The sequence below is a fragment of the Amblyomma americanum genome, chromosome 1, assembly GCF_052857255.1.
Source record: "Amblyomma americanum isolate KBUSLIRL-KWMA chromosome 1, ASM5285725v1, whole genome shotgun sequence".
NCBI lineage: Eukaryota > Metazoa > Arthropoda > Arachnida > Ixodida > Ixodidae > Amblyomma > Amblyomma americanum.
In genome coordinates this window covers 31988636-32013111 of record NC_135497.1, presented here as the reverse complement: position 1 = coordinate 32013111, position 24476 = coordinate 31988636, and the positions used below count along the sequence as shown (strand labels likewise).

The 24476-nt window shown below is 47.9% G+C and overlaps 2 protein-coding genes across 3 annotated transcripts in view; one reads left to right on the top strand and one right to left on the bottom strand.

Annotated features, from left to right (window-relative positions):
• Positions 1 to 24476, bottom strand: part of LOC144125662 (atrial natriuretic peptide-converting enzyme-like) — a 996499-nt gene that overhangs the window by 664472 nt on the left and 307551 nt on the right. The gene's annotated exons all lie outside the window — the stretch shown is intronic.
• The window catches only part of LOC144131991 (uncharacterized), a 38114-nt gene that overhangs the window by 11318 nt on the left and 2320 nt on the right, over positions 1 to 24476 (top strand). Inside the window, exons 4-7 of one of the 2 annotated variants that reach the window (XM_077664472.1) lie at positions 524 to 762; positions 1468 to 1678; positions 5892 to 6130; positions 13444 to 13669. In XM_077664472.1, the coding sequence (XP_077520598.1) occupies positions 524 to 762; positions 1468 to 1678; positions 5892 to 6130; positions 13444 to 13669 (915 nt within the window). The remainder of the gene's footprint in view (positions 1 to 523; positions 763 to 1467; positions 1679 to 5891; positions 6131 to 13443; positions 13670 to 24476) is intronic. The other variant, XM_077664473.1, reaches the window with a different exon arrangement.

Below are 24476 nucleotides of genomic sequence, written 5' to 3'. Positions count from 1 at the left end.
TAACAATGTAGCAGTAATACCGTCGAAATTTTAGGGTATTTTGCCGCTAGGGATAGGTGTTGCAATAAGGCATCTTTCGACAGGCGTCCTCCACCTCTGACGACTGGCGCTTCGACATTGTATCTGAGAAATATATTAAAAATGTGATTCTGTATTAATTCGAGAAACTCATATACATGTGAGCGCTAAATGAAAGTATTCGGGCTTCAGCATTTGCCGCACATGATACGCCGTACGTTACCAGGTTAACTACGTAAGCCGCTGCGTCGCAATTTCAGGACATTGAGAAAAGCTCAGCATTTACTATGACTTGATATTAAGGCATTTGATATTTTACATTTTACAACACTGCAGTGATGGACGAAAAAGACAAAGTATTCGGTGTTCATGGTGATTATGGCAGTGGTTGCAGCCTTTTGTGAGTACAACACAAACACGGCAAAGTCGCCACCACCACCAACCATAGTAACACGTAACCCTGTTTGTCACCCCCTCCCCATCGTGCCTTTCTCATTTACATCAGGTTTCGCGGAGGTGATTGGGAGGAACATCAGACGGGGAAAGAAGACTGGCATTACCCCACGTGACTTCGACTTATCCTCTTTGGGGTCACCTAGCCTTATAGCCGCTGTTCCTAAGTTCCCCGAACTGCCTTCTCCTCACAAGGTGACCACAGCGAGCGCTGAAGATAGCAACTCAAAAGAGCTGAGGACATCGCACCAGAAATTTCCTGAAGTTCTGCCTACGTTGCCGAGCAGCGCTGTGAGTAGATGCGGTTCCTTGCTAGTGAAGAATTGCAGGATTTTGAGTGGCTTCTTTCTCGGACGAAATTTACCTTTCAGACGATTTCAATCAATGGTCGTACCTGATGACACTCTGTTCTTCAATTTGGGGATCGTTTTCGTCGATTAGTTAAGAGAACTGTGCTCATGGTAGAATTTCGGTTCTTCCGGTCAAGCTGACTCCATTAATTGTATACAAGCGACGCGCTGTCTCTTACTGCAGAGAATTGCAGGGGACTGTCGGGACGATTCTATTGTTAGCATTCTATCAAAACTGTATTGGAAGGCCTCCTGTTCTGTAAATATGTCGGAAGACTATATTTTCTTATTGCTGAAAAGCCGAGAGGTAGCATCTCTGTTCTGTTCCTCTGCGCAAAATTGCAGGCACTGAAGCGAACCTTTATTGCAGATTTTAAAAATTTCAAAAACTTCACAAAAGCCCGTATTAAGGAAACCAATACAGCCACCTCGATAACCGCTTGAATCTGCCGACAGCCGTGTTTATATAGTGTTTATATACGTAGTCAGTTCTATGCACGCGCGCCTTCCATGAGCGTCGGTCGACCAGCAGATATTTCGCCGCTTGTATCTCTGTAATGAAAAAAGTTGCTCCTATCGTAGCATCACCTTTCCACACATCCTGCTTCAACTTGAGTGCTTGTTTTTTGCCTGCGCTTGCGTGCAGCATTCAGAGAAGGTGCCCCGGCTAAGGATTCCCCCAAACAAAGAAAAAGAACCGACGAATGGACCAGATCTGGACAGTTTGGTGCCCGCATACTCTCCGGTTGCCAACGGTGGTGAGGAATCTTGCGGCATAGACCAGAGGAGCCCGCAACAAATCAGCCGTCATGCTTCCAGGTCAAGTCCAGAGCATGCGGAAGACAGTACGGGCTTATGTCAGTAATGCCCTTGTTCTGCTTGCCCGTAGGTCTTGTCTCTCTTGGGATGACTGCGCGCTACTTGCGAAATGATGAATTACAGCCGTTGGTTGCCCGATTCTCTCAACGACGGACAGCAGTGGCGTCTAGATATGCATATGGTTAACCACATCTGGCGACTTGGCATTAGCGACAATTCCTTTTTTTTAGATCTCGGGAGACAAGCATGCACATTACTGTCTGTCAGGTCGCTCTTGATACACCAGGTGTTGCAGTGAATGTGATCACTCGTGTTTATAAATAGGGTTTTTGAGATAAACAGAAGCTTTCTCCGGCATAGTAGTGCCACCGTTGGCGGATGTTAAAAATCGGGCGAATTATGTTAACTAGCCAAGTGATTACCTAAATTGTAATAGTTAAATTTTTAACCTGCCAATAGGCAGCTGATTGCAATTAGAGATTTGTTTACCGGCCGTTAATAATAAACATGTCAGTTTTCAGAATTTAGAAAACACCATTACTCTCGCCGCTGTCGACAAAATTTGGGTGCATCGTGCGGAAATACAGGCGTTTTCGAAAGCATGCAGGCAAAGCAACCCTTCCAGTGGTCGTAAGTAGTCGTAGTAGCCAAACGCAGAAACTGAATTGTATTCACGGTTACTGTGGCATTCGTTGCAGCCTTTGGCGACTACAATAAAATCTCGCCATAGATACCGCTACCGCAGCGCTGGATTAAGGGGGGGGGGGGGCACTAAGGGGGCTGCAGCCCAGGGCCTCACCTCGGACAGTAGAAGGGGGCGGATTTATTCTAACCTGCTTAGTATATGGAACCGTGAGCAACGGAACTTCGAGCGACATGTATGAATCGAGAAAACCAGAATGAGCAGACGGGGACCCTGCCTCATGTAACAGCATGCGTTTAGCCTGATCATTTGGGAGAGCTTGTCGAGCTGCAAAAACAGGGATCCTCCGCCACCCCGGCGGGGCGCTCTTTCTTACGAATCGAGGTGCGTTTGCTTAGAAGTGTTTTCGTGGTTTCCTGTCAGTCCGTCTGTCCAGTGCTGTCTGGAGGAGAGGGGCAAGAGGGAAACACCTAAAATATGTAATGTGGGACGAGGACCTAAATCTCCCTTGCCCCTCGTCACCACCACGCCACCCTCCACCTCTCAAATAGTTCCGCCGCAGTCCTTCTCATAGAAAGGATGTGCTGCAGAACCCAACAGTGTCTCCCATTCGACTTTTCTTTGCCGTGATGGTAATTAGGGCGGGGTAGGATGAGTCCGATAGCAGATGATGAGTCTGATGGCATAGTCTTGGCACGGAAGGAAAGAAGACGTCACACGTGGTTTTATCCATGTGCCGTGGGGCATGGAATGTTCACTGTTCGGGCTAGGGTTGTGGAAGAGTGAAGGGGGAAGTTGGAGAGCTGGACACAAATGCCTGTCTCCAGGGCCCATTCCCGCCTAGTGGCTGCGCACCCTCGCGCGCGCTCGACAGAAAAAAGTAGGTCAGACTGGCCACCGAACTTCCCAGAAAGAAGTAGAAAAAGATGACTCAGAGGCGACGGAAAGCGCTTAACTTCGCCCGCGCTAGGAGTCGCCCTCTCCCCTTCGTTGTCGCGCGCGGCGTCGAAGGGGCGAAAGAAATTTTGAGAACCTCCAAGAGCAGACGATTGCTCATAGCCAATAGGAAGACGAGACCGGAACGGGAGAAGTGGTGAGTTTGTACGGAGAAGGGGGAATTTGTACAAGGAACTCTATGCGTATGTGAACGCCTGCTTTGGCGCTAGTAACAGACAGACGCGGCGCGCGTCTATTAAAGGAAGTTGATCGCGGGCTGCGATTCAGCCCCGAGCCGCCGGTTAAGCTTGCATAAGCCAGCCCGCTGAGGAGCTCCTGGGGGACGCATTACTCTCGGCCAGCCACGGACCATCCAGGCCGCGTGCGCCAGTCATCGGGACGGCCACCGTTGGACACCTGCGGTCGCGTCGGACTGACGAAGTGCCCGTTGCGGTGAACAATTATAATCCATTCATGGGAAAATGCTCGGTCGCAAGCATCAAAGTGGTGCGTCTAAATTAAAGGCGAAGTTAGAAAGAGAAGAGCGTGAAAAGAAGCTACCACAGATGACAAAGTACCAACTGAATGCAGCTTCCGCGGAGCAGTACGATCGCTCTACCCAGAGTCCGTGTCAAACTCCAAATAGTGCCGAATCTGCTCCTGTGGAGGACTTGCCATCTCCATCACCACGGTTTCCTTGCAATAAGCAAGGTTTGACTCATCTTGGTTGTCTGGATCTTGTGAAAACGGTGCCAACCTCTGTCGTCCATGTTTCTGGGCGACCGACACTAACCGAGCCCTGTCCTGTTCTTGAGTCAGCAACGTCTATGCTTCTCTGCCGGAACCCTGACACAGAGCTCCAGGTGTCCGGTCCGCCACGTCTGATTTCTGCTACTGCTGAACAACCGGTGCCAAACCTCCCCGATGAACCTCCTTCTACTGGCGAACGCCAGGAAACAACACTCCAAGAACCGACTCGCTTGTTTCCTGTTACTTTGAATTCAAATAATCAAGTTCCCACCCACAAAGCGTGCCTCGAAAGGACGAGTAAGACGGCTTCTCATTGCGGCAACAGAGTAGTACAGACACCCCCGCAGCAAGACGTACGTTGCGAGATTCTGCTAAGTGACCCTGCTAAGTGGACGGATGTTATTACTGATAGCTTTCGGAGTTTGCCTTGAGAAAGGGCCATTGTATTTTCAAAATCGGGAAGAAAATTTTCCGTCTCCCGAAAGGCAATACAAAACTCACACGCTATATGTCGCCTCATCTTTTCGTGCGAAAGGCTGTAAATGGGGAGGCATACGAGCGACAATGGTTAATGTACTCGGAGTCCAAAGGTTCCGTTTACTGTTTCATGTGCAAACTATTTTCGATTTCAAGCAACCCCAGTGCTTTCATCACGCATGGCTTTTCTTATTGGAAAAGAGCAGAAGAAAAGGTTTGTGCTCATGAAAATAGCGTCGAGCACCGGAGCTGCATGGCAGCATGGCTCGCCCTCTCTAACTCGAGCAGCACAATTGACAAGGAGCTGCTTAAGAATCTTGTCACGGAGACAGCTTACTAGAGGAACACCTCAAACGCTACGGGAACAAAGTAAATAGTCACCCATCATATCTGTCAAAAACCATTTGTGATGAATTTATGTAGCATATGGCAAAGGCTGTCAAGGAACGTCTCTTTGACGAAGTGAAACGCGCAAAATACTTCTCTTTAATTGTTGATTCGACTCCGGACCTCGCTCACGTTGATCAGCTGTCAGTTGTTTTACGATACTATTTAAATGCGAAAGTGTACAAACGCATTCTTGGATTTGTTCCAATCTAATCGCATACCAGCCTGTATCTTTTCGATACCGTGATGTCCCTCTTGACGACCAATGGCATCTCACTTGATGACTATAGGGGCCAAGCTTATGATAATGCGAGTAATATGTCGGGAAAATACAAAGGACTGCAAGCTAAAATCAAACACCTCAACGAATTGGCAGTCTACGTCCCGTGTGCTGGTCATTCACTGAACTTGGCGATTGTAGCGTTGAGTTGCCTTGAGGCAGTCAAATTTTTCACTGTAATTCAGAGACTGTATGTGTTCTTTGCTGCCTCACCTAAGCGACGGAGGTATCTTTTGGACAGCATGGGCGGAACTGGCCAGCAGCTTGTTTTGAAAAGTCTCTCTGAGACCAGGTGGTCAAGACACGCTGAATCATGTAAGGCCATTCTAAAATAATTCAATCTAGTCTTCTGTTGCCTTGAAGCTATATCAAAGAACGAGGAAGAAAACGGTGACACTAGGAACGAAGCGCACTCTCTTCAAGAAAATGACAAAACTAGACTGCATTCTGATTAATCACAAAGTGAACATATGTGTTGGTGTTTACAACAGCACGCGTTTCAAGCAAGTTTTGTTGCTTTCCTTATAATAATAGCAATAATAATAATTCCGTTGATCGCACTTCGTTCTTTTTAATTTGGTGGAATTAAAATAAAACATGGCATATTTCCAGGAGCGTAGCAGGCGACAGAGGGGGGGGGGGTCAGTATAGGGAGAGGGGGTCTGCATGCGAATTAGCCCAGGGCCCCCATTTTTCTTAATCCGGCCCTGCCACTACCAAAAATAAGTAACACGTTACCCTGTTTCGCACCCTTCCCAACCTCCCCGCATTTCACCAGATTTCCTGAGACTGATTGGGAGGAACATCACATGTCGAAGGAGGACCGGAATCACCTCATGTGACTTGGACTTATCCTCTTTGGAGTCGCCTAGCCCCGCTGCCGCTGTCCCTGAGATCTCAGACCTGGCTTCTGCTCAAATGGTGACCAGAGCGACCGGTCAAGAGAAGAGCTCACACGAGGTCGGGACAGCCAGCCAGAAAGCGCCTGACGAGCCTCCTACGTTGGCGAGCCGTACTGTGAGTAGCTCGGTTTCTTTGCTCGTGAACCACTGCAGGATCTAAGTGGCTCTGGATTTCAGTGGTTTTCTGTCAATAGTCGTGTAGGATGGCATTCTATTTTTCACGGTGGACGTAGCTTCCGTTGACACGTTACGAGAACTGCGCTCATGGTTGTATTGGTTTTGGTGGAAAGGAAATGGCGCAGTATCTGTCTCATATATCGGCGGACACCTGAACCGCGACGTAAGGAAAGGAATAAAAGAAGGAGTGAAAGAAGAAAGAAAGGAAGAAGAAAGGAAGGAAGAGGTGCCGTAGGGGAGGGCTCCGGAATAATTTCGACCACATAGGAATCTTAAACGTACATATCGAACCCGACCGCGGCGGCTGCATTTCTATGGAGGCGAAGCGCTAAGGCGCTCATGTGCTGTGCGATTTCAGTGCACGTTGAAGATCCACAGGTGGTCGAAATTCTTCTGGAGTCCTCCTCTACGGCACCTCTTGCTTCCTTTCTTCTTTCACTCCCTCCTCTATCCCTTCCCTTACGGCGCGGTTCAGGTATCCGCCGATATGTGAGACATATACTGCGCCATTTCCTTTAGCCAAAAACCAACTCGATCTTTAACGTGCACTGACATCGCACACCACAGGGGTGCCTTAGCGTTTTGCCTCCACCGAAACGCAGCCGCCGCGGTCGTGTTTGAATCGGGGAACTCCGGATCAATCGCGGAGCGCCCTAATTACTGAGCCTCCGCTGCCGGCAAAGGAAAGGTAGTAGCAGTAAGTGGTTTTATTAAAATAACAATAAAAAGAAAGCAAGATTTTTGCTAGCCCCGGCATCTGCCATCGATACTGACCTGGCTTCAAAGAGTACGGCAATGTAAAACCATAGTCCTACACTATGGTTTTACATTGAATCTATCCAATTTTTACCTTCCGCGTTTTTAACCTGCCTTATAATGCTCTTTCTTTCTCCGTCCTCGTGTCAGGCATACTTACTGGTTAGAGGCTTCCCAGTTTTTTTTCCGCCAGTGTGAGTCAACGATCTTTCAGTGTAGGTATTTAAATACCTTAGCTACCCACCTATTATCGCCAAATTTCCTCAGGCGTTCTTCGTATAGTATTTTACTCTAAGCTTCCCGTGCTCCGAACGATGCCCAGCCCATATCCCCCTGTACTGCCTTGTTTGTGGTTTTCCCGTGGGCACCTAGTGCTATTCCAACAATGTCTGATTTACTTCTAATCCCGACTGAACTTCTTCCCTTAAGCACCGAACCGCATTCCATAAAGTAAGCCCCGGCACCATTATTCTTTTCCATATACCTCTCAGTACTTAATACCTGTTGTACCCTCACAATGCCTTATTTTTCATTACCCCGACATCTCTTCACCCTCTTGCTATGAGAGACTTGCTATAAGGGACTGTTCGTGCTTTTCCGTGTATATCTGCCCTTCGTTTACCCTAGATGTCTTAGAACGCGCAGCTACAAAAAGAAATTTAACGAAGAAGATGACACATGCGCTGTGTAGCAAATCTGTAGAAACAATAGAACACCTCTTACTAAAATGTGATGGTATACATCCCAATGTCGATGCAGGCACACTCACGCTTCCTGAGGCCCTAGGGTTTAGAGATAACAATAGTCATGTAAATAAATCTGCGGTGGAAATTAGCAAAGAGCGATTGGAAGATTCGTTCCGCAAAAACAGAGAAGTGACAAAGTTAAAAGTGCAGGGAGGCGTATTTAAATTCCTAATTTTAATAACATACAACACAGTTAAACAAAAATAAAGAAAAAATAAAGGAGCATGGTGGCAACTCCCATCACCCCGTTTCAAAGGTGACGCTCCTCCCTTCCGTCCTTCCATCCATCGATCCGGATCTGCGCTACGTTGTTCGCTGGTCACCGCGTGATTCCTGCGTCCCCGCACGGCCTCACTGCGCCTTAACGAGGGGAGCGAGAGGCGCCGCCGTCGCGCGCTATCTGTTGGGGCAGTGGTGTACATTGCGAGGAGGAGGAGGAAGTGATTTTATTGGGGCACCGCCTGATGGCGCTACGTGCGCGCCAAGCGGAGAGGAAAAGTAGCGGAAACGTATTTTGCTGCTCGCGTAACTGTGGCTTCTGCTATGTACATGCTCATATTTACTAATATACACCACTGTACGTCTCTAAAACGCCCTTCTAAGACAACACCGTATTCACTGTACGCGCCTTTGTTCATTCCAAACCATTGACCTGGCGTGGCAGAAATAAATTATCACCTTTAGTCCTCTCCCATGAGGACTGCCAAACAAAAACGGCGAAAACACGATGAAGTTTTTGAATTTTAGGTCGAGAGCACGAAAGGACCTGCAACAAATAGCACAATTTCGAAACCAGGTATGCACTACATATGTTTGCGCGCGCTAATATAGACAGCTCCTTTCCGGACTATATCTGTGTACACGTAGACAGTTCTTGAATTTTCTCCTTCCAAAAGTCATCGTTATCTCGATACTTGTCAAGAGGAACACCCAGGTATTTCGAAGGGACGTGTGACCATTTTACACTCGCGTGAAACAAAGGCGCTGATGTCCAGTTCCCATGCAAAAGGCCCGCATATTTGTTCAGATTAACAACGCTATTGATTACATCGCAAAAAATGCGAAAAACCGACATCGCATGTTCAATGCTGCTGGGATCGCTGCAAAAAAATTGCCACATCATCGGCATAAGCCAAGACTTTAATTTCAAGTGCTTCTAGTTCAAAACAACGAATAGAGCGGTTGTTTATTACATTCTGGCAAAGTGGCTATAGGTACACAGCGAAAACTAGTGGTGACAATGGGCAGCCTTGCCGCACAGATGCTCTCAAGAAAATTCTGTCTGTGAGCTCTCGGTTAACAACCTGATTCGTGGTACAGTTTCTATAAACCATTTTAACCAGTTTTAAAATTACTTCCCCAAAACAGACATGTTCGAGGATTTTAAAATGAATGTCATGACATACACGGTCAAAGGCCTTCTCTAAATCAATATGCAACATTGCAGCTCGCCTAAAGTGAGCGTCACAGCATTCCAGTATACTTCGAGTGATATGAACATTCGTGAAGATGGTCCGCCCTTGAATTACACACGTCTGGTGGGGGCCAACCAAGATGTCCATAACCGACTGTAAACGTTTGGCTAATACTTTCATAAAAATTTTATGTTGATTACTAAGCGTTATCGGCCGATAACTGGTAACTTCATAAGTTTAACTGAATTGTCAGTTTTCGGTATAAGTACTGTATGCGCACTTGAAAACGACGGTGGTAAAAAACCATCTAAATGACTAATAAATGTGTTGTAAATGGAGAGCAGTTTCGCGTTATAACGCCTTATAAAATTCCGCTGTTATCCCATCAGGACCTGGCGATTTCCCCAAGTAAAGCTCATCAATAGCGTATTCCAATTCCGCTATTGATAAGTCGGCGTTTGAGAAAAGGGGGCCCTTTCTTTGCCACATTCGTACCTGAGGCAGGTGGCGTCAAGATTTGTTCTTCGAGATCAACGCAACCCTTTCCTACGGACTTTTATTCAAGTGAGGTTTTCTTCGGCTTTGCAAAACTATGTTATTACTACTGTAGACAGGATGCGATACAGTGCAAGTAGATTTCTGAAAGAAGTGGTCTTTGTTTTTCGGTTTCTAAATGCTCGGTTCAGTTTGGAATACCTTTCAAATGTCACGCGTAAGAAATTGCTCAAATATTTGTTTGACTCCTTCTTCCCAGAGCCAATATATCGATCTCTGTATAGATGGAGGCCAAGGAGGAAATGTTTTAAAAAGAGTAAGGAAAATGGTGGTGCCAGCGGGTGTGAAGACGTTTTTCTGCAAGTTGCACACTGGGACTTTGCCTGTTAAAACATGGATTTAGGAGAAGAGATTGTTTTTACCATGGGGTGCTGACTGCTTGTTATGTCACAAACCAGAGTCAATAGAACACGTCTTTATTGATTGCTGGGATGCGCTGCTCTTTTGGGACGTACTCCAGCGTACAATAAAGAAAGACTGACCCTTGACGCCGTATGGAATACGATTCCTGAACGTTGAGCCGGATCTTTATAAATACGATGTAATATTACTTCTTGGCCTGGGCAGCATTTGGCAAAGCAGGATGGCTGTACGACACTGCGATAAAGATGCGCGGTCTGTCCTAGATTACTTCAAAGAAAACATATTTAAGCGGCGTGAAGTGTACACGGAGATATGCTTTGGAGATGAAGTTATCGAGTTGATGGGAGAGTTGTGTTCTTTGAAACAGTTTTGATTTTGTCGCGTGAGTGAAACGCATGTCCGCTCTTGATGTTTGAGAATGTAGCGCAGAACATGTTTGTGATCTGTTGTAAACTGTCGAAAGAGGCAATGAAGGCAAAAAGAAAAGAGCTGGCGTGGCGGAGTGGTTAGCCTGCTCGTCTCGTACTCCGGAGGCCCTGGCTCGATCCCCTACCTCGACAAATTTCTTACTCGGTTTTATTTATTTTTGCTTTATATTTTTCGTTCACGGCCAACGCCGCCGACGCCGACGATGACACCGGCCTTTCTGCGACACGGGGCTCTCAACGCTCCCGCGTTAAACGTTTATTCTAACGAAATAATTCGAGGTACTCAGGCCTCTGTGTCTGTGCACGTCCCCACTTTACACAGGTGAGGTGGACGTTGTCAGGCGCGGTTCAGGTGTCGACGATATGTGAGAAAGATGCTGTGCCATTTCCTTTCCCCAAAAACCAATTTTTTTTTTTTCAGTTGAGGGGATCTCAGAAATGGCAGCATCAAACGAATGGTTGTAATTAAAAGATGATGTGAGGATGGTGGTGGTAGTGGTTTTATTAAAAATAATAGTAAAAAGGAAGGAAAACATTTTTGCTAGCCCCGGCATCTGCCATCGATACTGAAGCACCTGAGCTGGGGCAGCGGAAATAAAGGATAGCAGGCAGAATGGAGAAATGAAATGAAAGAGGTGAGGGGACAGGAATAGAGGATAGGGGGAGAAGTAATATGTACAAACTATTTACACAATAAGAAATGTGTCCAGGTTGTGCGCGTGATTAGTTCATTTTAGAGGAATTAAATCACACACGCGCACAGCACTGTGTTGGTTACAACTGGAGTGGGGCGTCCAGTTATTAATTGTTCAAGGTAGTACTCGCGGAGCGTTCGGTCACTGCGTGTAACTACCTGACGGAAAACAGACGGGACGTCAAGCCCGTGTGTTCTAGGAATGCACAGAGGCTCACCAAAGTTCGCTCACGAGTGTGCGCATGCGCGCACTGCCCTGCGGCCCGAAAAAAAATTCAAATCGGATGAGAGTTCATTATTAGAGTCAAAAATGTCCAAAAAGTGGGCGGGCAGGAGCAAGAGGTCCGCGAAATTTGAAAACGCAGGAAGTAAGCGGAGCCAAAGCGTGGTGAAAAGTTTGAAGGCTCGAAATGGGCAATCACGTGACCAGTGATAAGTGAGATACGTAACCCGAAGATAGGAAAAAATGACAAATTAGGGACAATTCATTCATTCATTATTTATTGCATATCTTGCGAAATGCAAACTAACATTGATGGACCCATAGCCACTGGCTAGTAACGGGTCTATAATCAACATAGGATACAAAATAAATGCAGCACGCGAACAAATGAAACAAGAAATACAATCCACAACACAATAACACATAAAATGCATAGTTTAAACAAAAATGAATATGAAGTCACTTATTCGCAATATTTCTGAGAAAAAGAACCTCTTTAAAGCAGGAGTAAAATTTGGGGCTTGCTTTATGTTTAGTGGCAAGGTATTCCAAATAAGAGCGCCGTTAAATTCTAACAGCCTTTTCCCGTACAGGTTCTAACATGCAGGTAGATTAAAATTCAGGCGTCCGCCGATATGTAATATAGGTAATTATTTAGAAGCAAAAGGCAATGGACCGGTAAATGGACTGGACGGGTATATAGGGCGGGAACGAAGCGTGACGGAAAATTTGAAAACTCGAAAGGTTTGGCGGGATGAAATGACGGTGTAATCAGAATTAATTGATAACAAATCAATCAAGTGAACGAGAAAACAACCATGGCGCCAAATCTTATAGGCGACCAGTGTCGAGGAGGAGGCAATGCTTTCGCATTCTTCCAATGCGGGTAGCTGCAGTGATCGCTAATTTTTTTAAAAATCGAATTCAGCATAGTATAAGGGAGACTACTGCAGCGGGCCCGTTTTGTAAGGATATACACCACCCGTCAGAAGTTCCCATGACACAGGTTAATTCTTCTCTGAAAACTTTGAGTGTTTAGTAGTTGTCTTAAACCCAACGGCATACTGCTTGAAAGTGGACTCTTTTGCTTGAGAGTTTTTGATGCACCCTGTAAAACCTCTCTCGGTCCACAGAGGTGGCTCAACGGTTTAGGTTTCTTATCCTAAAGTCGCTCGGAGGTTCCATCCTGGTCACCACTGCCGCATTTTTATGGAGGCTAAATTGAAGAAACATCAGTGTGCAAAGCGATCGATGTCAACCCCAGGTAGAGCTCCCCACTACGGCCTCCCTCATAGCACATTTGTGGCTTCGGGACATTTACAGTTTACACGTTCTCATTAGAAAAGTACCTGCCAAGAGCGTATGGAACAAACTACGCATCTTGTACGCAGTACACTTTATCCGTGACATAGACTGGGAATAAAAATGGGCCTAGAATGCTTATTTTCGGCATATTGGTGGCAACGACTTGTCCAGGAGGTCTAGCGACACCGATATCGACGTACTGTATTCTATGGCCGAGCTAGATATCATTCCAGTAGCTCTGCTCCACGGACGCAGTAGTTCTGTAACTTTGTAAGAATAATAGGATTGACGGGTTGGAATGCTTTTAAAAAATCAGTATTAAGCGATAAAGAATTTATTGGCTTTTCATCGTCGTAAGGGCTGTCTCGGTCGAACGACACATTACTAAACAGGGTTTAAAGTAACGAATCGTATTTTGACGAATTCTAGTGTATTAGCTCATCAGTACCTTTTATGAATATGTGAACAAATCAAAGTAGACGGCCGCTGATTTCTTCCATGTTTCTTTTATCCAGCGGTACCTTTGACAGTTGCATTATATCTGCGTATACGCTAATAATGCTAACATTCCTTGAGCTAGTGCGCTAGTGCGTCCACATTGATGGCTCGCGGTTGACGTAGCTGGTGAGCGCTCTTTATCCGTGAGACCACACTGCTACAAGTGCGACGTCTGAAACCAAGACGCTTTCAGATGCCTTCGTTTCATGCACTCGCGTTGTCACAGCTCCTGCTCCAGCTTCAGAATGTGCTTTCTGCTTTTATGCAGGACTCTGAGAAGGGGAGCCACGCAAGCTTTGCGCGAAGCAAAGAAAACGAGCCGGCGGCTATGACTGGACTCGGCGGCATGGGGCCTTCGACTCATCCAGCTGCCACCATCGAACCAGTGCCTGGTGTAGACCAAGGCAACTCGCGGCCAACGAAACGCCAGGGAGCCAAGACATCTCGCCGCCGCGGAGCTCGTCGAGAAACTTCGGAGGATGGTACCACATCTTGTGAGTATGCACCTTCTTACGGCCTTCTCAGCGTCTCATAGCGCCCGTTATCTCCTCCAAAGAAATGTCGACCTCCAAAAAATATCAAGATGCGACTCTTAAATTTAAGTTTAACGCCGACTAAGCATGCCCATACAGGCTAAAGGTCAGTTGGTGCGTGTGGGTGTGCGTGTGCGCGTGTGTGCGCGTGCGTGCGTCCGTGTGTGTGCACGCGCGCCGGTTGGGCGAAGCGTTTAAAGTAGAACATGTGAGGTAATAGCGTGACAGGGGCAGTGTTGGAAGCGAAACTTCTGCACACGCCCAATCATCAACCAATGACAGCAATATGAAAGATGAGAGTACCTGTCACAAGGTATGCCTGCTCGCTCATCCAGTCACGTAGCCTTCGCCGCCGTCTTCAATTCTGCCACGTGCAGGAAGCATACAGGCTGCGTCACCATTGCGTAGACCGATTGAGCAGTGTGCACTAATCGTTGAAAACGGAATTCAAACAATAACAACTGACTTTTTAATGAAATGAAGGCCACTCCTGTCTGTGTGTTTTTGCTGCAATAGCGGAAGTCCGCGTATTACTAACTTCGGATACAAAGAACGCAATCCGCGTGACCACCACGTTAATTTGTACGTTCGAGTGACTGTACTTTTTTCCCCTTGAAATACGTGCTGCTACCTCGCGTGTCATTGGTTATGTTCACATCCAAAAGGTACGTTTCGTCAAAAGGAATAGTGGCATGACATAGAAAGGCCGAAGTGCCTTGCCAGAGTTACTGTTATGCTGCTTATTAGTCATACAAAATCGTGTAAGGCCCGTTTCACATGCATGCGATTTTCGCATGCGACACTGCGAATTCCGTCGGTCTGCGACCGGGGAGGGCCGTCGGTCTATTCGCAGACGGCTTGCGATCGAGTTCCACCCGGTTGGAATTCAGTCGCCGCGTTGGTTTGTTCGCTCTGCGACTGACCAAAGGGGAGCATCTTAACTTGTGGTCCCGTGCCACCGCCGCCGGAAGTTCAGTACCGGAAGCGGCGAAGCCCCAAATGCAAACGGTGTTTTGGAGCGCTGTACGCACGTGGCCGCACAGTCGGTGTTGTGGTTTTTCGAGCGCAGGCAGGGGCTACTAGTCGATATGGCATTCCGCGCTGCGTCAAATGAACTGCTTATCGACGAAGTTGCCAAGCGACCGATCTTATGGAATGTGTGTTCTAACGAATACAGGAAAAATTCCGACCAGACCGGTATACGGGAGGAGATTCGCGATGCCCTTCGACAGATCGACCCCACAGGTACGTACAATTTTTTTTTTGTCTTCTGTTTCTGTTTTTGCAAACGGGTGTGGATTGCAGTGCCGAAGCTCTAACCGCGAGCGATTGTGATTTTTCTTATATGACAGTATACGGCAGGCGCATGTGAGTAGCTGCACACGTGGATTCTCGGCGTTTTTCAGCCGCACGTTCTGCATCGTTCCGTTTTGCGAGGAAATAAACACATCACTAAAGCACAATATACTGCACTCGTTATTAAGAGAGAAAGCGCGTATAGGCAAAACAATTCCATTTGAATGTGCGACCGACTCGCTCAGCAGCACGTGCTCTCTAAATACTGTGCCCGGCTCGAGTCATGCAAACTTTTTCTCCTCCTTTGTTTACCCTCTGCGCACCCATGTTGGCTTTGCACTTGCATTCCGGGAGAAAAAAAGTAAAATTAGACTATCGTGAAGGGAAAACAAAAATCTGACGGCCTTTGTTCACGTGCGGAAGAGGCTTGTTTTTTTCTTATTAATTTTTTTTGCCTAAATCTGAACTTTCTTTGTTCATGGCGGGGGGCCACGCCAGTACTTGTTTCGGTACGGCACAATCATGACTTATTTCACCTCTGACTGCATGATTAATGCTCCAGTCTCTGCCACAAATTCCAATGGTGGTGAAGTGGAAAAATATCCGCGTGCTGTAAAATGTCAATGCGCACTAAAATAACTTAAATTATCACAATTATTCTGGGTCGTTTTGAGGTGCTGATATTTCTCTGCTGCCAAACGTCGAAAAACTCATCACCGATTCCATTCGCGAACCGCTTAGTGCATGTTCACTGTTACTGGAGCGTGCAGTCCGGTCCATGCTTTGTTCGTCAGAGCTAACTCAGGGAACATGCTGTACGCTTTGTGCCACACGCTGGAATTCATTTAAGTTTTTTTGTTAATTGTTTTCCTTAACTAATTTTAACATTTTTTTTCAGTAACTGTGGACGTTGTGCAAGGCCGGTGGAGAAACCTAAAAGACACGTACCGCAGAAAACTCAGAGATATCCTGAACTGCACAAGAAGCTAAGCAGGGGCAGTGCCCAAGAGCAAGGCCTGGATATACCTAGAAAGAATGCGTTTCCTCAAAGACCAAATGGATATGCGGCAGTAAGTAGCACTGCAATATCTACAACCACACACTTTGCACAGATTAGATTTTACTTGCTTGTGTTCACCTTGAAGTATACAAAAATGAGAAATTGATGTTTTGCAAACATTTTTGCTTGGTGCATTCTTCATCTAATATAAATGTGTGCGTTGTTTTACGGGTTATTTGATTTAATTCACATACATGAATGGTAAGTTTGTAGACAGGCGGGTGTAATTCGCATGCTCTCGGCAAGGCGTGGTTTTCACAGGGCTGCCGCCAAACTCAATAAGCGAATTGCTATGTTAACTATGTAAACACTGTTTATGTATGGCGTTTCCTGCAGAGGACACAGCAGTATAGAGCCTGAGGTTGTCCTTGAAGAGGAAGAGGCAAGCCCGCGGCCACATTCACCAGCACCGTCCTTTGAGGAAACTTTTGTGGACCCTGACCACGTATCCACCGACCAAGAGTCCACCGGCCATCCGCAACCCACTGCTTCACATGAACAGAATAGGACTTGTGCCTCAACGTCCTCAGAGGCAAATGTGCCCCAGAGGCCTAAGACGCGTAGAAACGAGCTGGATGCAGTAAATGCCCGGCTTGATGTTGTAAGGAACGCCTTAAGTGCCCATACGGCAGCAGGCAGCGATGAATATTTTTTGCTGTCATTAAAGCCATACCTATAGCCAGGGGCACTATCCACCCCATTTGATTGTCTCTCCACAGTAATGTAAATACAAGGTCTGTCCTGAAAGTAATGAAACAAGTCGCAGCTTGGCGCGCGTGCACTAGATTGGGAAACTGGTTTTGAAGGAAGGAGGGGGAACCTTCAGCTTCACAATGCAACGGGCTCAGTTGGCTTCGAGTAAGCAAAGCGACTGGAGATTTTTTAGCGTGTGCCCCTGTTTCAACACTGAATCATAGAAACCATGGAGCGAACTGTGGAACAGCGAAATGCTCTGAAGCTTTGCATTAAACTGAGAAAGTCACCTACCGAGACATTCGACATGATTAAGACAGCATGTGGTAATGATACAATGTCCAGATCGTGAGTGTTCCGACGGCACAAAGCATTTGCAAGCGGCCGTGAAAACGTTCAGGACGACACAATCAACATTACCAACCGTAACCGTCGTTGACGGGCGCCCGGACCCTTGCTCGTCGTGGTCTTCACGGCCGCTTGCAAATGCTTTGTGCCATTGTAACACTCACGATCTGGAAATTGTATCATTCCCACATGCTGTCTTGATCATGTCGAATGTCTCGGTAGGCGACGTTCTCAATTTAATACAAACCTTCAGAGCGTTTCGCTGTTCCAGAGTTCGCTCCGTGGTTTCCGCGGCGCAGTGACGAAACGGGTGCACGCTGAAACATCTCCAGTCGCTTTGCCTGATCGAAGCCAACTGAGCCGTTGCATTGTGAAGCCGAAGGTTCCCCTCCTTCCCCCAAAACCGGTTTCCCAATTCAGTGCATGCGCAAGCTGCGACTTGTCTCATTACTTTCAGGGCTGAACCTGTAAATACAGTATACGTAAATAAAAGTAAGAATCCAGTCATGCAAATCAATGCAGTGTGCAATGCTTTTTGCTTCACCTGTGAATCACAATACATCAATAAAAAACATTAAATGCCAAATAACGTGAAGACACCACAAGTGGACCGTTTATTGGACCACATATTGTTACGTGGCGACCAGCTGAAGAATGAGGCGAGATGAGCGATGGCAATGAGATGGTTTAATGAGAGCTGGCCTAGCGCAAGCGCTCCGTCCGTGCCACTGCCAGCTTCGTTGTTTCATCTTTTTCGTCATAGTGTAAGTTTTATTCAAACCGTGCCTTTCGGCCTTATGACTAAAAAACCACAACAGACGCAGGACAGAGGGAGAAGACAACACAGGGTGTTACAACTGAAATTTTATTGGAAAACAGCATAATGACACCAAAACTAAAATGGAACGCTCCTGATAATGATAACAATCCAGGTTCAGAAACACAGAAAACAAACGCTCGTGAAAGTGATGCCACAGAATGAACATAGATATGCCATTATGCAACAAAACTCGGACTGCAAGAAAACGCAGTTCTTTTTGCGAGACAGCTAGCGAAGGAGAACTAACATATTTGTCAGGTTGTGAACGTAAAATGGCCACTCCCTCTCAAATCTCTTTCAAGTTGACCCTTCCTCCTTCTTATCATCTGTGTGCGGCTCAAATAAGGGTAACAACCTTCACAACTGCGACAGTGAACTGGCAGATTTGAGCCGCCAGCCTCCTCTAAGGAACACGCATGCTCTCTTAAACTAACGCCTGTTGTGAATTCTACACTCTTATTCTTTTCTAAGAGCTTCTTTGCACTCTTGCCTAGTTTCAAGTTCCCCTCCCCCACCATTGCACGCAGTTTCGAAAGTTTACATGGCACTGAAAAAACTGTCAGTCCCATATGTGCCTGAAATTTTCTTAATGTGGTGTGAAATCTTATGCAAGTAGATAGTTCTGCAGCTTATTGACAAGGGAATCAGCAACTGCTCGTAACAGTGGGTTCGGAAAGCCTGCATTTTCTATCCGCTCCACCTGGCAGGCAAAACTAGAGTGCAGGTTATGTACACATGACTTTAAAAGCGCTAATCGCAGGCATGAAGAGGCTATACCCCTTTTTATCGCCTTAGAGTGGGAAGAATCAAAGGGCAACAAGGCTTTTCTAGACCTGGGTTGGAAGCCCCAGGACATATTCAGAGTGACTAAAAAACAACTTCAAGTCTAAAAACTGGATTGACTGATCCTGGGGTAGCTCGAGGGTAAATTTAAGAGTGCTAGAGCAACTGGAAAAACAAACTAAAACCTCGTGAGCTACTTTAGATAGCACGTCATTAGGTGAAAGCTTTACAATACATAAAAAACCGTCAACATATCTAAAGACATTTACAATGAAGAGAACAGAGCTTAAGCTTGAGCATACGCAGTCCAAATGGGCAAGAAAATTTGAGAAAACACAGGCGCCACACTGGAACTAATAAAATATTCCTTTCTTTTGGACATACAAGTCATCGTCCAAGGAAACAATAGTGTAACCTAGATAAAAACTAAGCATCTCAAGAAAAGAATCAGGTGATACGCCATAGGAATTCTGAAACCCAACAGTGCCGCCGACATCTGACTTTTTTAGTCATAATGTCGCACCAACTGGCCTACAACTTTACCCTGTTAATCCTTACGGCCGCAGCCCAGCACTGGCTTGTTGCCATGGCACAGCACCTTGATGGGTTGAAAAATATTCGCAAAAAATGTCTCTTGCTTCCGCCGCAGCTCTCGAGAAGTTGTGGCCCGCAGGAGGTTGCAGTTCAATCATTGCAGAGCCCCCGTCGGCTTCAAGGTTGGTGCGCCACTGGCCCTTCGCGACATTTCCGAAGCTATCTTCTTGATCGATGTACAGTGGATCCGCAAAAACTGTCCTCCATCAAAACATCGTGAAGCACACACGTGGCAAGGATGACGTAGTCGACATTTTCCGGCTTTAAATTAATAACACGCCGGAAAATCCCAAACCTTGAGGCCATTACACCAAAGGCGCTTTCCACGCACCTCCTGCAAATAAATAGCAATGAGTAATACATGTTCTCAGGGAAGCACTTTTTGGTTAGATTACCTAGCTCGGCTTAGGCGGTAATTGAAGATCCTTTTCTCTTCGGCCTGACATCTTCCCGAGTACGGCCGCAGGAAGTCGGGCCGAAGCTGGAAGGCTTCGTCCCGCCAAAAAACGTGGGGTGCAATTGTCCCGGAACCTGGGAGCTGCCTGGGGGATGGCAGACCTAGAACTCCTCTTTCGAGGCAGCTGCCAAACCTTTAGGCACTCAAGGTCCTTCCATCGCTCTGCCGGCCATAGCCGCCGACGTCAACCGTAACAAATCTCAGGTTGCTGTCGGCGACAGCGATCAGCACGATAGAGTACGTGCACTGCAAGTAACCAGCACCATAAGAATTGCTGTTAAAATTGACAAATTACAATTAGTACCATATAGTTGTAGTACAGGCTCCCAGAGCGTGATGGGGCCTGGATTTGCACATGCTTCCCATCAACTGCACCCACGCAGTGAGGAAAATTCCACTTGTGAGGGAAACCTGCCGCCACCTCTAGCCACTTTTCGGTGGTTGGCATCTGAAACAGAAATTGGCCATGACATAAGGCGCGCAGTTATACGGGCCATAGTGAAGTGCACGCCATTTTCAGTATTAAATGAGGCAGCTAAGCATAGCAGATATAGGTAGACAAATAGCTATGATACATATATGACTAAGAAAGTAAGCACGACCTTTAAATGGAACTGCAATGCCTCATACCTTTAAGCAGACAGGCTGCAGCACCTTCCATAGCAGTCTGCACGTAAAGTGGACGATCCCTGCTACGGTTGAAATTCCCACCCTAAAACAGAGGGCGACATCTTGCATTTGCATGCCAGGTGACAAGTATCTGAAAAGAGAAATGGAAGAGACTGTCAGTGCAAATGTAACATTTGTGGCTGTGCGCAAAACAAGAAAACTTGAGTACCTCCCATTAAAATAATTGTGGCCTATTCACGTGATTGTCGCGTAAGCGATTACCTAATACATCCTGACAGCAGTTTCCCCGGAGAAAAAAAATTACTGAGAAGCAGGCGCACAAGAATCCTGCAACCAACCTACTGACCTCAGAGTGATGGCCAGCCTCATCCGAGAAGGGAGCGGCTCACGAACGCAGTGCTCCTTCGTAAGCGCTTCCTCAAGAAGCGCATGTAGCTCCTCAAACCGTTCCGGAGTCATTTTGTGGTACTTCCGGAAATAATCCCGGTCTCCGGACATCAGAAGTGGCATCTGCAGAGAGCAGCGTGCGCGTAGAAGCACATACGTTGAAAGCACGCTGTGCAAAGTATATACGCTCTGCCAAATATATATTTCAACTCACGGCAATATAGAACTCTGACTCCGACTTTCGGTTTTCCCAGATAGGTCGAACCCAACAACGCCTCGGGCTCCACAGGCTCTCCAGAAGTTTTTCTTTCTCCAGCAGGAAGTACTCCTCCAGTAGCATCAGCCGCCGATGGCGGGAGTCGAGCGGAGACGCGACCGCTGGAGTGTCGACGTCGTCGTCGCTGTCTTCCTGAAGAAGCAGCTTCTTCTACAATACTCATGGAGAAGAAGATGCCGAACGCTATTGGGACAGAGCGTTGATGCCATCGCAGGGGTTGAGGAACTTACGGAGCTGAGTTATCGCGCGAGTGCACACTCCAAGCTCCGCCAGTGGAAAGACAAAGAGCGAGCAGACGCTCTGTTGGCTGGCGCTATTTTCACGTCCCGGCAGTTTCAAGCAGCGCAACAACGTAATTGTTGATTAATACAAAATCATTTATTCCATTGAAAACATGTGAAAGGTTTTGTCATAACTAAAAACACGCATAAAAATTACAGCGTCGACACACACCCTGCTGTGTTAATATTGCAATTGACCAACGGTTGCCTATGCATGCATCAAGCAACCCTGTGTGTCGCTCCAACCGAATTCGGTGTGTCGGTGTTGCATGTGAAAGCAGTGACCGAAAATCGCACTGCGGCTACACCGACTCACCGAATATTTTCGATCCAGTCGCATGTATGTGAAACGGGCCTAAGGCGGTGGGCGAAAAAGTTTTGGTCCGGATGAGCTTTTGAAGTGTGGTGGGGACATAGTCACGCAAACTTCTCCGTAACTGTCGCGTAGTCCGCTTTGTGAGAAAGGGTAAAAGGAAAGTAATTTAACTATCCCGCTCTGGAAAGGCACCAGGATCTGTCGCGCAGTCCCCTTTGTGACGAGAAAGTTAAAAAGGAAAGTATTTTAACTATCCCGCTCTGGAAGGGCGCCAGGATCTGTCGCGTAGTCCCCTTTGTGACCAGAAAGTTAAAAAGGAAAGTATTTCAACTATCCCGCTCTGGAAGGACGCCAGGATCACGCTGGCAGATAAGGGAAGAAGAATGTAAACCGAGGAGAACAAATTGGAGAACGCTCAAGCTTCGCCTTTAAGAGTGGAACGCGACAGCGCGTCGCAGCACTGCCAGGGAGTCCACGGAACGCCATCGCCCGTTCGGCGCGACGCCTTGCCCGTTAGACAAATCGCTTTGCTAGGTGCGGTGAAACGGACGCGCGGAGCGGCAAACCACGTAGAAGCGCTGCCAGGCCCCTTGCCGAAACTCGCGGGACTCAAGTTGCAGTCGTAGTTCGTCGGCACATCGTTAATAATAATAATAATAATAATTGGTTTTTGTAGGAAAGGAAATGCCGCAGTACCTGTCTCATATATCGTTGGATACCTGAACCGCGCCGTAAGGGAAGGGATAAAGGCGGGAGTGAAAGAAGGCACATCGTTCTCGACAAACCCGATGCCCCGAACGCCAGCATAGCTTCCGCGCCGAACGAACGGGCAGCAAGCCGCAAGCTTCGTGGTGAACGCGCTTTGGATGCGCACTGCGTTGTTCGCCGCTCACCGCGTCATTCCTGCGTGCCGCCCCACGGCGCCCGAACGAGACGTGCGGGAGGCGCTGCCGTCGCGCACCATCTGTTGGGGCAGTGGCGTACATTGCAAGGAGTGCGAGGAGGAGATTTTTCGCTCCTCTCTGCGCCCGAACTAGACGAGCGGGAGGCGCTGCCGTCTAGCGCTATCTGTTGGGGCTGTGGGGTACATTGCGAGGAGGAGATATTTCGCTCCTCTCTGCGCCCGAACTAGACGAGCGGGAGGCGCTGCCGTCTAGCGCTATCTGTTGGGGCAGTGGGGTACATTGCGAGGAGATTTTTCGCTCCTCTCTGCGCCCGAACTCGACGAGCGGGAGGCGCTGCCGTCTAGCGCTATCTGTTGGGGCTGTGGGGTACATTGCGAGTAGGAGATTTTTCGCTCCTCTCTGCGCCCGAAGTAGACGAGCTGGAGGCGCTGCCCTCAAGCGCTATCTGTTGGGGCAGTGGAGCGCTATCTGTTGGGGCTGTGGGGTACATTGCGAGTAGGAGATTTTTCGCTCCTCTCTGAGCCCGAACTAGACGAGCGGGAGGCGCTGCCGTCAAGCGCTATCTGTTGGGGCAGTGGGGTACATTGCGAGGAGGAGATTTTTCGCTCCTCTCTGCGCCCGAACTAGACGAGTGGGAGGCGCTGCCGTCTAGCGCTATCTGTTAGGGCAGTGGGGTACATTGCGAGAAGATTTTTCGCTCCTCTCTGCGCCCGAACTAGACGAGCGGGAGGCGCTGCCGTCTAGCGCTATCTGTTGGGGCTGTAGGGTACATTGCGAGGAGGAGATTTTTCGCTCCTCTCTGCACCCGAACTAGACGAGCGGGAGGCGCTGCCGTCAAGCGCTATCTGTTGGGGCAGTGGGGTATATTGCGAGAAGGAGGATATTTCGCACACGGCCAACGCCGCCGACGCCGACACCGGCTTTTCTGCGACACGAGCTCCTTAACGCTGTCGCGTTAAAAAGGATGGATGGATGGAGTGGGATGGAATGGGATGGGATGGATGGATGGATGGATGGATGGAATGGATGGATGGAATGGATGGATGGATTGATGGGATGGATGGGATGGAATGGAATGGATGGAATGGAATGGATGGATGGATGGATGGATGGATGGATGGATGGATGGATGGATGGATGGATGGATGGATGGATGGATGGATGGATGGATGGATGGATGGATGGATGGACGGACGACCGGACGGACGGATGGACGGACGGACGGATGGATGGATGGAAACTTTATTCATCAAGAGAATCCGAGGCCCGCAGGCCTCCTGGGTCTCCGCACGACCCCACTGACAGTCTAGACGTTCATGTGGTGTTGGTCCATGACGTATGCGGCCCGGCTCATTGCGATCTTCTGCCTGGCGAGGTACGCTGACCATCGTGAGGTCTCCCTGTCCTCCCAAGTTCGGAGAGGAACCGGACCGGCGAGGCCAGGGGAGGCCGGGCATAAGAGTATGTGGGTAAGGGTGGCCTTGGGTGGGAGCACAAAATGCATATTGGGGTACCGGCATAAATGTTGAAAGATTGGCTGGTGTAGGCAACGTTCCCGCCTGCAGGCGACGCCAAATTGACTGTTCTCTGGTAGTGAGGGATTGGTTGGGTGGCGGGTAGTTTAGACGATGAGCGCGCGATTTTGCGGTGACATCTGCAAAGGAGTGGATAAGCTCCTTTGAGAAATCCTCCACTATGTCCGCCTGCGGCCGGTTTCTAGACCTTCGGGCTAAGGAGTCGGCGGCCTCGTTTCCGGGATTTCCCGAGTACGCAGGTACGCTGATGAGCTCAGCGCGTCGGAAGAGATGGCGGGTGGGCATGTGCAGCAGGCATTGCGCAGTGGGATGAACCCTGCCCGTGCCAAAAATATATAATGGCGGTTTTTGAGTCACTAATATTGTAACGGGCGTATGTGTATGCC